The sequence below is a fragment of the Thunnus maccoyii genome, chromosome 16, assembly GCF_910596095.1.
Source record: "Thunnus maccoyii chromosome 16, fThuMac1.1, whole genome shotgun sequence".
Classification (NCBI taxonomy): domain Eukaryota; kingdom Metazoa; phylum Chordata; class Actinopteri; order Scombriformes; family Scombridae; genus Thunnus; species Thunnus maccoyii.
The window spans coordinates 9,058,157-9,071,987 of NC_056548.1; the positions used below are offsets into that span (position 1 = coordinate 9,058,157).

General features: G+C 40.6%; 1 protein-coding gene across 5 annotated transcripts in view; it reads right to left on the reverse strand.

Annotated features, from left to right (window-relative positions):
• The window catches only part of slc25a21 (solute carrier family 25 member 21), a 110,744-nt gene that overhangs the window by 17,030 nt on the left and 79,883 nt on the right, over window positions 1–13,831 (reverse strand). For 4 of the 5 annotated variants that reach the window (XM_042388998.1, XM_042388997.1, XM_042389000.1 and 1 more), the window contains 6 exons: window positions 7,327–7,393; window positions 6,476–6,535; window positions 3,681–3,788; window positions 3,389–3,553; window positions 1,590–1,771; window positions 414–466 (listed from right to left, as the gene is read on the reverse strand). In XM_042388998.1, the coding sequence (XP_042244932.1) occupies window positions 414–466; window positions 1,590–1,771; window positions 3,389–3,553; window positions 3,681–3,788; window positions 6,476–6,535; window positions 7,327–7,393 (635 nt within the window). The remainder of the gene's footprint in view (window positions 1–413; window positions 467–1,589; window positions 1,772–3,388; window positions 3,554–3,680; window positions 3,789–6,475; window positions 6,536–7,326; window positions 7,394–13,831) is intronic. The other variant, XM_042388999.1, reaches the window with a different exon arrangement.

The following is a 13,831-nucleotide window of genomic DNA, read 5'->3' on the forward strand; positions in this document are numbered from 1 at the left end:
ATTTCTGAGGGACATGCAGAAATGTATTATTGATGAGTAACACATGGTTGCTCTATTTAAATAATGCATATTTGGATAAAAGCAACAAATATAATAATGTCAGTTATAAATTAAAAATTCTGAAAGGGAAGTAGTGTTTGTCCGCACCTCATTTCATTGGAAACGGTCATACAAAGTTGAATTTACTGCTAACATGTTTTGTGAAACTCTGCCTAGATTAAAAATGTAAGAGTTCAGCATGAAAAATGTATTTTTAGCTCAAAGATTTTAGTTTATTTACTAATCTGAAAACATATTATTCAAACAAAATATTAGGTCAAGTTCAAACTGAAACTTTTTCTATCTGTTGTAAAAAGGCAATATGTGATTAAAGGGATGATTTTAATGTCAGTATAAGATAATTGTTTTGTTACCTGGTCCAAGCCTCATGATCTTGGGCACCAACCCCTTGTATAGTGCCATGTACCTATAGAAAAAAAAATACAATGTTAATGATGCACGAACACAAAATACTGTAATGTATAAATACTGTCAAGATCTTAGTTTGAGACTATTGTTACCTATGAAGTATGTGTGTGCTAGTGTACTTGCATGTTAAGTGTGTGTGTGTTTGTGTATGTGTGTGTGTGTGTGAGTCGAGTTCTTGCCTGGCTGTCTGTCTGCTTGCCTGCCTGTCTCTCACCCTGTCAGGTACATAGTTGGGGTCTAACGGCGAGCGCTGGCGAGTACCTGCCTCTTAATGCATTCAAGGTGATCAGTGGCTGCCTGCCTCCGCCTCGTGCTCTCTGTCCCGCTCCCTGCCCCCGCCACTGATGGCGTTAATAAGGCTCGACCCACTTCCTCCCTGGCCCTCTGTCTGATTAGATTGACCCGTGGAGCGCCGCGCGGCTCGTTAGGGTCTGCTTAACGACGTCTCCCATAGGGACCACTAATTAGCTGGGACTGTGTTGTGTTAGAGCAGGGGACTGGATGTGGCGGAGGGGGCACCCTCTCTGCACCCCTGCGACGACAACGTTTCAGTGCCGTTCCTGCAGCCGCCCCCAAGGCTCCTGTGTCCACTAACTACAAACATCTCGCTGGCCCTTGTCTAGTGTAGCTGCATGGGGGAAAGTGGAAAGCCTGGGGCAACTGCTAACATAACATACATCTTTCCTTGAAGCTTCCATTTAGAGCTGTCATTCTCAGCGGCTTGAAAATATGTTAACATTTACTGTACAACTGACACACTGCAGAAATGTATGATCACACACGTGGGGAATACAGCCCAGAAAAGTAACGTCACTATTTTGTTTCCATTCATCGGGATCACAGCTTTGCATCAAGCTATTCATGCACTTCCCCTGCAGTTGGAGACGGAAACTCACACCGCACAATCAAACCCTGCTAACTTGTAGCTGCAGCTGCTACATTTGTCTTCTCTGACAGCCAGTTTTGGCAGATAACCCACAATCAATTGCTAACAAAACAGACCAAGTGCCTCATTAATTCTTGGATGCACCAGCCTCTGAGGCCAGTGACATCTTTCTAAAATTTGGCCAAAGTATCCCTTACTAATCCCTCCCCCCTCCCCCCGCCCTCCATGTCCGTACCCCTCCTCCCGGTACACCAGTGCCATGGTCTGGAAGCAGGTGCGGTACTTGATCTCTCCCGGTACTGGCTGCGGGCCTTGGATGCGGCTCTTGGCAACGTCAAAGGGAATGTTCACGCAGGAGGAGATGGTCCCAGACACCATGCCAATAGCAAACTTCCTCAGGAACTCAAGCGTAGGGTCCTGGTGAAGAAGAGGAGATATGGGAATAAAATAAAACCACATTCTTAATGGAAACATTTCTAGAGTGGGCACCAGATACATTTGACGGCACTAAATATAAATAGTAAAAAACATTAAGTAGTGAGATGGAGTTAGCAAAATAAATCGTGACACATTATGTGTACACAGTATGCATGTGAGCGAAAGTGAGGGAGAGCATGAGGGGGCTTGTGCATATGATTGCAAAGCTGGCATGAAAGCCCTGATCATTTTATGGTAGCGGGGGGCAGATTAGTGCTTCCTGACTGTGGCGCAGCATTCTGATTGGCTGAACAGAAGCACATGTTCTTTGGGGAGCCAAGACAGAGGATTTATAAACAGGGTTCATGCAGGCAGACTGGGGAGGCATATGGGGACAATTTGGGTAATTGGGCTGTGACTCGGCACAGGGGTATTACTGTACCAAAGAAGCCCAGACTCAGAGAGCTCTGACGGCTAATTGGCCAGGATATTTTTACAAATGACAGCAGCCTCTCTGGTCCAGGCCTTTCTCAAGCGGCTGGACACCCTGAGAGCTGAGGTAAATCAACAGCTAATCCCACTTCTTCTCTTTTTTTCAAGTGGGATGTGGGGAACGGGGTAACTTACCCGCGGCCTAAGTACACCCATCAACTGACTTCCTAACAGCCTTAAGCAAACATCTCCTCACACATTCACTTGTGAATGATTGCAGTGTGCTATCTGCCTCCTCTGTACTATTCAAATGATGATATGAGAGAGGCCAGAGCCCGGCTGGCTGAATTTGACTATGGACATGTTTGAGTTGCAAGCTCATTGCTCATGTTGCTGACAAAAGGGGCTTTGGAGAAATGCCACCATCAGCCGAGCCAGTAAGCTGTTGGAGGCCACAATATTTATCCTTTGCTGCCTCAACAATGGCGGTCGTTAGCTTCTCACAAACAGGATCATTCCATCAATGTACATACCAATGGATCATTCCCAAAAGCGATGGCCACAATCTAAGAACAGAGCTATTTGAGTCATCCAGCCACATAATTATCATTCGCAGAGGATGACCACTTGGTTCTCTGTACATCATGCGTCACTGGAAAAATGTAGAAAATATAGCAGAGCCTGGGCTCTCACTGTAACCTTCTCTTGAAAATAGTACCGTTGTCTGCTTCCAATTAGTTCATTGGAGTTAATCTAATGCTCCAGTTTGTACATGTGGAACTGGCGTATGGTAACGTTTCCATTAAACAAAATTAACTTTTGTTTGGGCCATCAGGCCCTGCCGGATGTGTAATCTGAAACTTTGAGGATGTTATGAGGAGCAAACAGACGAGGTATTAGCGGGGCTGATCTTACAAGCTCCTCTCTGATTTTTGCTTCCTCCTTGCTATGGCAGTCAGGCTAACTAATCATACTGTCAAACACTTGCTATTCCCCTCTGGCTAGGTGGCTGGTACACGTGTGTATCATATAGCCTGAGGTTAGAAAAAGTTAGGTGTAGTCAAGGTTACAAACACCAAAGCAAAGCTTACGTGTTGTGTGTCTGTCATTTGACACAGAGTTTGCATTTGTGGGTGAGAACTAAAAAAAACACAGTATGATCATAGATTTTGATTGGCATATTACCGGGTTGGTAGGAATAGCATCCTTGACATTGAAGTAGAAGCCAAAGTAGATCATGTTGAAAACTCCATGGCGTCCCAGTGTTGATGTTAATCCTTTATTCAGGCCCTTCAGTCCGAAGCCGTCTGTCTTAATGATGCGTCTTGCTTGAGAAAACGACGAGGGTTGCTGTATTGGAGAGAGTGAATTCAAAAGAAGGACATGTCAAAGGCTGACACAAAACCACCGGGCCTCTGGAGAAATGTCCACATTACAGACACTTTACAAGTTATGACCGTATTTTATTTCGATCAACCTCTTTGAAGGAATCTCTGTTGGCCTGGAGACTGACTTTCACCACCTCAAACGGATTGACGACAAGAGCCTCAGTCAAGCCTGAGCCGAGCCCTGCTGCAGACAGCGCCTGTAGGGGAGATGGACATGATTTAGGAGAATGCAGAGATATCGTTTGGGTAGATACAGAGCAGAACAGACAAACCGATGCAGAGAATAAGTGAGATTTCCAGTGTCGGGCTGCAAGGCCTCAACGCTGAATTGTAGTTTTGCTTTCGGAAACTTGTTCCCCGAGTCTTTTTGTCTGGTCTGAAATGGACATTTACTGCTGTCACGTCTGTCATTGTTGTTATCTGACAAATGTTTTAAGACACACAAGACACCATTGTTTGTTATCGTTTGAAAAAAATGTTAGATGACAGACGGGAGAGAGAAGGAAGTAAAGGAAAGGAAGTAGGAATGTGAGTGACGTGGTAAACTTTAAGATTCAGCATAAAAAAAAAAAACAGTAGTTCAAGGAAAAAATAAATGATTTTCAAATAACTAAAGCTCTGAAATTCATTTTGCTGATGCGATATAAGTTATAAAACAAAGTATTTATGACTATATATCCCTGATATGTAATTAATAAATGGATGTTCCAGCTTTATTATGTATTTGCATGGACCCCAATATATCTGCATGTAAGTGTGTGTGTGTGTGTGTGTCGCGTGCACGTGTGCGTGCTCGCAGAGAGGCGTAATGGGAACATGTCAAGAACGTGTCTATAGCTCATTACTCTTCCTGCCTCTTTATCCTGCTGTCAGAGCCCCGGGACCCATCCTCTCAGACATGCCTGGCAATGTTTACACAGCCAGCCAGCCACGTTTTAATTCCTTATTTGTATTATTACTGTGTGTGTCCTCATTAATCAGAGTGAAGGCATTCAGCTGTGCCATGCTGAATAGGAGAGAGAGAGAGAGAGAGAGAGAGAGAGACGTTCGCAAACCAATCTGTAATTCACTCGCGCTAATGATCTTATGTGATTACAGTACTTGATATGTGGGGGCCTCTGGGGGGGAAATGGGGTTAGAAGCACTTGAAGAGGAGGAAGAGGAGGAGATAGAGAAGGAGGTGGAGAGGGGAGGGGGGGGGATGGGGAAGAGAGAGAGCATGATGGATGGGACAGGTAAACATTTCTCCACCAATGGCTGTAAAAACAAGCCGGGGATATGCGCCGTGCCGGGGCAGCATCGGCTCCGAGTTTACAGGTAAGCCATCAATCACGTCTTGACACTTGGCTGCCACCTGAATAGGTAGTGTGTGGTGACCGCACCCCAGCAATGTGAATCTGTCTTGCTTAAAACTCTGAGTCAGTGTAACAGAAACCAGATTACTAAATAAGGCTGAATGTTCGCAGCCTGTGGTGTAACCAGTCCACAGAATTAACATCCTCCAACAAACGTGCAGTGTGTCCAGTTTAATTAGTGACAGTGATAGGTTTGTCATTATTTTTGGCTTTACTGCAGCAGATTGAATTTGAATTATGAATTTATTCTTTTATAAGAGTTTAGGGTGGAGGCTGTGATCTTTAAATAGTTAATATGGATAATAAAGTTTGTGTTTTAATCTCATTTTCGTCGTTTCATTTCAAATCCAGTGCTGAAACAAAGCTGTCCAAAGACTTCCAGTAAGGACTGAACTCCACCAGTGAAGAAAAAAATATATGAGCTTGTAATATTTTAGTAAGATTACATTTGAATTTTATTTATATACAGTCTTTTGTCTTTTTTTTCCCCCCTCACTTTCAAATTTTGTCCGTGCTAATCACCATACTTTCTTTCACACTTGGAACCAATAAAATCAAAAGAAAACAATGCCTCTGTAATAAACCAAAAAGGCTCCTGACAAGCTGCCAGTTACATTGGCTTTACACAGAGTGTCAACAACCACAATTTTGCAACCTTTTCTTCTGGCTGCTCTGTTGCCTGGAGTGAAACTTATATCGTATGGGTTCAGGCAGAGACATGAGGTTTTTTTAGAGCCACCCCTGATCAGCTGATGTCCCTGAATGTCAGCTACACACCCATTCACGTAAGAGGCAATCTATTTTAAATGCTTCCTACGTCTAATTAAGTGAAGCTTTCGTGTTTTAGAAGTAAGAAAAGCTGATTCAAAATCAACAGTCTGTCATGTGGTTTACTCCATATGTTTAGAGAGGGATTGTAATTTTTTTTTTTTTTTTAAACTCTACAAGCTAAAATGTATCCGTATGTTATTGATTCAACTTTGTTCATGGACTATTAGTTACCTTTATTATTCCATCTATGATACCAGACATTTGAATTCATTAGTCAGTCATCTAGGATGTTTTCATATGTGTATAACACCTGACAAAATTTTACGCCGGATTAATTTTCTATACTGTCTAATGTTGGATGGCTCTCTGTTTAAGCAGGAAAGCTGCCATTATGTCAGTTTTGTATTTTCCATAATAGTAAACTCTGAATGGTTATTTAGCTTAGAGCTATTACAATTATTATTACAATAATACGATATTGCATAACAGGTGTAGACACATCAGAGTGAATGAGTAATAAATTATCTGAGTGTACTCATGAATTAGCTGCATTCGAACATGAAACAGCATTGAAAACTTTTGGCTGGTAAAATTATTCTTGGCATTTGCCTTTCGTAAACCAGCCTCTGGCAGGTGAGGTGAAACGACGATTTTTGACACTGGGTCTGATGTTCTTCCTGCTCTCTGTGTGCGTGTGTGTGTGTGTGTTTATTTTTCAGGTGAGAGTGTATCCAGGTGTTTCTGTGTCTAAGACTCACCACGCCAGGAGACAAAGGGGTCAAATTCAGCACCTTCTTGTATTGCTCAAAGGTGAAAAACTACAGTGGAAAGATGGGGATAAATGAGCTGTCAGAAAATGCATTCATGAACTGACATCTTCACACAAATACACAGCCACGCGTATACACAAGGATACACGTTATTACACACTTGGTTGAGCTTTGTATCTACTGAAAATTATGCAGTACTTAAAATTTTTACACCACAGTCTGTAAATGGGGAAAGTCTAATGCACATTCTTGAAAGGAGAAACATCCCCTGATTTATTTATCTGAGCAAAAGGGGCAAAATGCCAGCAGAGGCGTCTTAATCGGAGCTTTAATTTGCTTTAATTCTTTGCTCCAGACATTTCTCACCATCAGCCAGCTTTGTTCGCTGTGTGAGTGATTACCCCATCTTCTCAGTGTGAGCGCTTATTTTTAAAGTTCACACATCCTCGTCTCCAGCATCTCATTACAGAGCAGCTCCATGCCAGGCATCAGGCATCAGGCCACCCCCACCCTCGCACCCCATTATATACTAGTAGGGAGCCAGAGATGCTAAGCCTGCCTACAAACATATCAAAAGATAGGGCTCAGGGGAAGGCTTGCTGTAAATGCTTGTAAGCCAATATTTGGTAGGCCAACAGAACAAATAGAGTGGCTGAGAAGGCAGACACGGTGTGGAAGGCGTCATGTGTTTAATTAACATGGGTGTACCATGTTAGAGCCACTGCGGTTGGAGTGTTTTCATATGGCAGTTCTGAGTGAAACCAGAGCCCGATGTTTGCATCACACCTCCAGAAGCTTTGCGGCTTTCTGTGAACCAACATGCACATCCTCTATCTCACCTTGACCGCTCTCTTTGGAGTCTCCGCCACAATCGGAGGCAAGATTCCCTTATAAAAGCCGAAGATACTGTAGAAAGAGAAAATAAATGGTTACGCAGGTAAATATGACGACTGTTACTGTTTTTCCACATCTAAAAAAAGGTTAGGCTGCCAAAAGGTAAGGTAAGGTTATTTTAGATTCCAGGAAGACTTAACCTCCCGTAAAACCACAACTTGTTTTTACACCGCGGTTTTGTGCGAATTATACAAAAAAGATATAAGGTGTTAATTTGTGTGCTTTAGAGGAGCTAGCAGGCAAATTTCTTCACCTTTGAATGTTTCCAGTCTTTATGCTAAGCTAAGTTAACTGTCCCCTGGCTATAGCTTCACACTCAAGGGAAATCTCATCTAACTCTCAGCAAGAGAGCAAATAAACGTTTCCTACAATGTCTAACTATTCCCACAGCAGTGGTTCAAATCATGTACATTTTACATAACAGCTAACCACTTAACAAACCATGGAGGTGTCTTTGAAATTTGACTGTATTTTTTTGTTTTACTGCTCCAGGTAGCTACTGGTTTCAATTAATGTCTGTAAATCGATTGGCATACTCTTGAAATCCATCACAATGAACCTCGAGTCTGCATTAATTTTTTGTCAATGTTGCACTACTTGAATAAAATAATGCTGTATAAAATTTAAAGAGGATAAAACGTGCCCTCATCCATGGGGTTGAGTGCAGCCAAAAAAAAGTCCAATTCCAGGCACTCAAGTGGATGTTTAAAGGTAAAAAGCCTATAATAAATATGGGCTAATACATTGAAAATACAGCAATGTTTGCCTTCGTCAGGGTGTTTCCAGAAGTGCTCCTGTTTGTATTTCATAATGCTGTACAAACTTTGAAAGTAAATCTACACTTAAACTGCATTCCCCTGCAATGGCATTATAATACGGACTTTCCACTGTGACATGTATCAAGTGTCTGCTAATTGAGTTTTATCCTGTTTGGAAATAAACGTAAACCAATGGCTTCCTGGACCAGTGAGAAAATCCATCTAAAAAGATCTGTATTTGTAGTGAAAAGGGTGCTCCAGCGTCTCTATAAAGTTGGAGGACTTATAAAAGACACATTAAAAAAAGGGAAAGGTCACAAAGAAAGCAAGAGAGTCTTTGAGTCCTGAGAACGAGTCTAAATCCTACATTTCCCATGATGCAGCCAATTAACATCTTTTCTTTCTTGCCTGGCAAATGCCCACATCTTTAAAACTCTACACCTCCACTTTGTAACTCTTTCTGTTGAAAATGTGTAGTCTCCATGCCCAAGACTAGGGTCATTTTCTCATACATGATATACTCCTCTAAAAAACCACAGACTTCCCTGGTACAGTTCTTCAACATGGCCCCTGCAGGAATCAAACCTCTGACAATATTAAATGTAGACAGCGGGGCTAATACCGAGTTCACAAAATGGAAACAGAAAGTACATTGCCGCTATTTGGCAACAGAACCACTAGGATATATTTTAAAACCACAAACCCTGGTAAACATGTTCTTTAGGAATCTGCGGAGGAAATGATTTAAGAGTTTATTTCCACTTTTGATATACTGGATGTTTCAGAAGACGGTAGCTGTATAATTTTAGTCAATTTGGACGTTTGCCTTAGCTCAATTATATGTCCAGCCATGATTTAAAGCGTACTTGGAGGCAGGAAAAATAATAAAATGATACAGTGAGTTATGTATATAGAAATGTATGCCTACATTTTACACAGGCTGTATTTTGTAAGCAATCAGTTTTATGGAGTATATTTACAGAGTGAATGGACAGTCTGGTTAGATTTATGCAAATTCCCTTTTAACACACATGTTAAGACACACTTATTGGATGTTTCAGAATTGTAAACAAAAGTCTAAATTATCTTTCTTTTGAAGTGTTCACAATCTTTCTTTTAATTTCTACCCAAAAACTAAACTATACAATGCATCTAAAAACATTAATTAACCTAAAACAAACATTTTACAACTACATTTCATTCTTTTCTATATAAAGATGACATGTTTTTACTCATGCGGGTAAATCCGGGGAATGTAATGAAAGAGGAGGTCATCACTCCCCATAAACGCCTCGCACCAGTCTTGGACCGTACATGCGAGAGGATTGTAGTATGTTTTCTATTTTGCAAATGAGGGCACGAGGCCTGTTTCGTATACATTGAGAAGTGCATACATGTGCATTTCCCTCACCGTCACCATCAGTGAAAACATGGGTGTATTAGTTGATTTGTTTGAACTTGTAGTAGTTTACTCTAACTGGCTTGGGCAGATGATGTTAGATAAGTTGTCAATCAAAGAAAATTACACAGGTACTTGAATGTTTTCTGAGTACACATTATGTCTTAATCCTCTCTCAAATCTGTGACATTAGGAGGCCCCAATAAACTATGAAAAAGTACTCTGTGTGGTTTACAGCACGTCTGAAGCATCAGATACCACTGAGTCATTAGCTGTTGTGTTGACAACAAACTGTCACTGGCAACAGCAAACTACTTTTCTTCCGCTCACATTGTTAAATGTTGTTTTAAGGGGTTTGTGTCAAAGTGAAACAGGTAAAACAGGTTGAAATCTTTAAACAAGAGAAACAGTAAACACAACATCTTACTGTACATTTTGGAACCAATTCAGATATTTAAGAGACTGTGGGGATCAATTAAATAATTATCTCCACCCTCATGCATTTTTGTACATAATTTAACGACTAACCACCAAGAATAGATAAGTGTTACATGGTGCATTAGCTTGATATGGACCATGAAGTATTCCTATAAACTTTATGCAATATATCAGATGATAATATCGTACACACGGTTTTTATTAAACATAATTTCAGTGACTTTTTGAGTCTTCTCTAATTGTACATTCATACTATGAACGACATAAATCAAAAAAAATAACAGTGTGGCCATTAATTTCTTCAAGGTACCAGGAAAACCTAAACCAACAATCGACAAACCTGTCGCTGTGCCAGGATGACTTTTTTTTTTTGCGGTCAGCAGCTGTCAGAAACCATTCACATTTCCACACTTCCTTCTTTCTTTATCAATGGGACATTTTTCCATGAGCTAAAATTTCTGTTAATGGAAAATGCAAAATATATAAGTTGTTCACAGCTGTTCAAAGCTTCCTAGTTCTGGACTACTTTTAGCTATTGATTTGAAATTCAGAGGAACAAACAATGTTTAAAGTTACAGTAAGTTGCATGACGTAATCGATGAAAAGCTTTAAAGTCACAGTATCATTTTTATTAGTCCAGGCTAGTTAAGAATAAAGGTGGAAATATTCTATATTTTTCTACTAAAAACAACAATTAATTCATATTAAAAGCTTGATATAACTTGTTTCTCTGTGCCGTGGAGCCCAACTATTGTCCAAAAACTCTTTAAAAAAAAGAATCAGTGAGCCACACTGTTGCATTAGGTGACGTGTTGCTTGTTTACGATGAACATATTGTAATTAAGTTTGTTTAGATTGTTACTCTGTCCTCTTACTTTCACTGTAATTCTGCTACGTATGAAGGTTTTTATCCATTTTTTTAATTTTGAGCTGAGTCGGGACACCTGTTACAAATTAGCTGTTGAGCTAACCCCAGCACATTTACATTAATAATGTTAAAGTGTCAATGTTGATGTTAATGTGCACTGTCACCTATAAATAAACAAATACAATAATAAATTTGAGTCTGAGTGCTGTATATTTACAACCACACTAAATCTGCAACTGAAAAAAAGGTTCCAGACAAATGTATTATTTACTCCGGTTTGAGTAATATTTGCTGAAACACTTCCCAGCTGTTTTAGTAAATTATTTGTCATTTTTTTTAAAAAGGTGGAAGTAAATATTTGTGATCTGCTTTTTAAAGATTTATTTGTTCAGAAGGGACTAATGTGCTTGGGGCTGAGAGCCTGGTAGGGAAGTCGAAAAGTATTAAGAGTATTAAGATTTTTTCTGTTTTTGTCTGTGGGTTTATTGGATTGTGTACTGTTATTTCATGTGTTTTAACTGCTCTTGCCAGACGTGAATATCTGGCATCTTACCCACCTTTTCCCCCTTAGAGGAGTGCAATGGAAATAAGCTTTTAGCTTTATTATATTTTTAGCCTAGATAATTTTACTGTATGTCAGGACTGGGTGACTACAGCCTTGTATGTACTTTTCTTGTTGTCAAATAGATCTATCGAGAGACGGACTGACGGTCGGGTTTGGGGGTTGGGAAGAGGGGTGTGCGTGTGTTATGTGTAAGATGATTGTGATAACACTTTAAGTATAAGTGTAAATGTGTTGTGTATTTGAATGTATCTGTGTTACATGCTAGCCTGACACCATTCTAGGATATGTATATACTATTTTATATATCAAGGCATTGGTATTTATCTTGGTGCATATGCATAATGCATGCAAACGTAGGAACAAATAAAAAAATGTTTTTAAACATGCAAAGGATCAGGACCAGGTTGCTTGCAGGTGAGACAGAAAGAGAAAGTATAAGGGAGTGCATATTGATATTGAACACAGGTCTGTGGACAAAGAAGACAACGTGGCGTGACCGACTGTATCCTGTGAACAGTGGCACCAGCTCTGTTGTGGCAACATTGTCTACAAGTCAACAGAGATGATCTTGGTAGATTGGATCTGAGTGTAAATATTTATGCTGCTGGCGCACATTTTCACTGAATATAATCTGAGAAGGACAGGCCATTAAACTTACACAGAATGCACAGCCGCGAGAACGCCTTCCAAAAACAGCAGTGAACCACGGCTAATTATCAAAACACTTGTCATCAGGTGACAGAGACGACCTATTTCATCAACACCTGAAGTTACAAACGTGCTCCCGGCTCTGGGTAATAGAGCAATCATAACGCTGGAGTAAGGGATTATGTTGCAGGAAAATCCCTCTTACGAGCAAAAAAAATTAAACCCTTGTATCTTTGTGTAAACAAGTTATTTCAGTCAGACGGAAGGCCCTTCCCTCTGCTCTCTTTGTCCATGCAAATGGTGGCCACAGATTTCCCGGGTGTGGTCAGACTGGGGAGCCACCAGGTGATGAAGGAGGAGTGAAATTTGTTACAGAACAAATATGGCCTCTAGTGAGTGGCCATCATTTGAATCCTAATTTGATTTCCAATGTAAAGTACACACTTAGTCCCTTTTTGGCTTTCCTAAACAAATAGCCTCCTGAAGGAGAGTGGTGGATTGGGGGGCGTGGGCGAAGCTGGATATGTGTGTGTGTGTGTGTAGTAGGTGTGTGTTTGTACGCGCTTGTGTGTATGATTTGTCTTTAATTTTCATAAACCTTTCCTTTTTTAACAGCCTCCATCCATCTGGAGAGGAGGCTGTTAAAAAAGCGCTGACAGAACTACCCAGACAAGACTAATTAAATAAAATGGCCAATAATAGCAATGAGCTACATTTTATTATTTCCTAACAGTAGATACGTTTAAATGTATATATTTATCAGAAACTCTTTCTCTCTCTCTCTCTCTCTCAAGCGCAATCTTTGGCTGTGGCTGCCTCTGTTGTTTTCTATTAATTTTCACGGCACTGCTGTAAGGAAATCCATGGGAAATATGAGCTGCCCCAGGGAACTTTTTAACATGTAAACAACAGGCATGCTTCATCTGCAAATATTTTCACTTTCCCAGTGTCTGCTGTAACCTTGACATTGTCACTAAATAACAGTATAATTAACAGTGAGCCAGATTCACGAGATGAAAGCGCCAAAACACGTTTTACTACTTTATGCAACATAGGATCCATAATAACATGCGTTGGTGTATCCTGCACACATCATGAGGTAGTAATTATTATTATTAATTCACATCCAAAGTGAGAGAAAAGTCAATCGTATGATTAAACGTGCTATTTCCATGGTGACGGGGTATTTGCAGGTGGGTTACTAAAAACAGATTATGGGAGGAGACTTTCCTTCCTGCTCTGACAATATGGTCCTACAGTACAAATATACATCCTAATGCACTTCAGTGAATTTAGTGTAATCCATAAGGGGAGTTTTGTGTATTATGATACCTTAAAATACCTCGTATTTCTAAATAAAGTGAAAAGTGGAACCGTGTTGTGAAAATCCACAAGCTCATCTTTTTTGTAATTTGTAAGAATGAAATACTATTAACCTCATTGCTGCTCTTCATACAAACCCTGTCTGTTTCACTGTAGCAAGCACATATGTCATTTGGTGGACACGCTTATCTGCACTGCTGCACACTTCCATGGATGTATATATTTTTTGCATGGGTGGTCCCAGCTGGAGTCATCTCCCCCCCCACCCCACCCCCCTCCCCCCCTTCAGCCCTGCAGTGTTAGCTCCAGGCATTAGTCATTGATCTACTGTACGCAGTCCAACACGCTCTGCTGTAATGCATGGACCTTTTTAATATTCCTGTGGCCGTGCTTTGGGTCCCGACCCAGTCTCTGGATACCACACTGGTAAAGAATGCTGGAGAATAGAGTC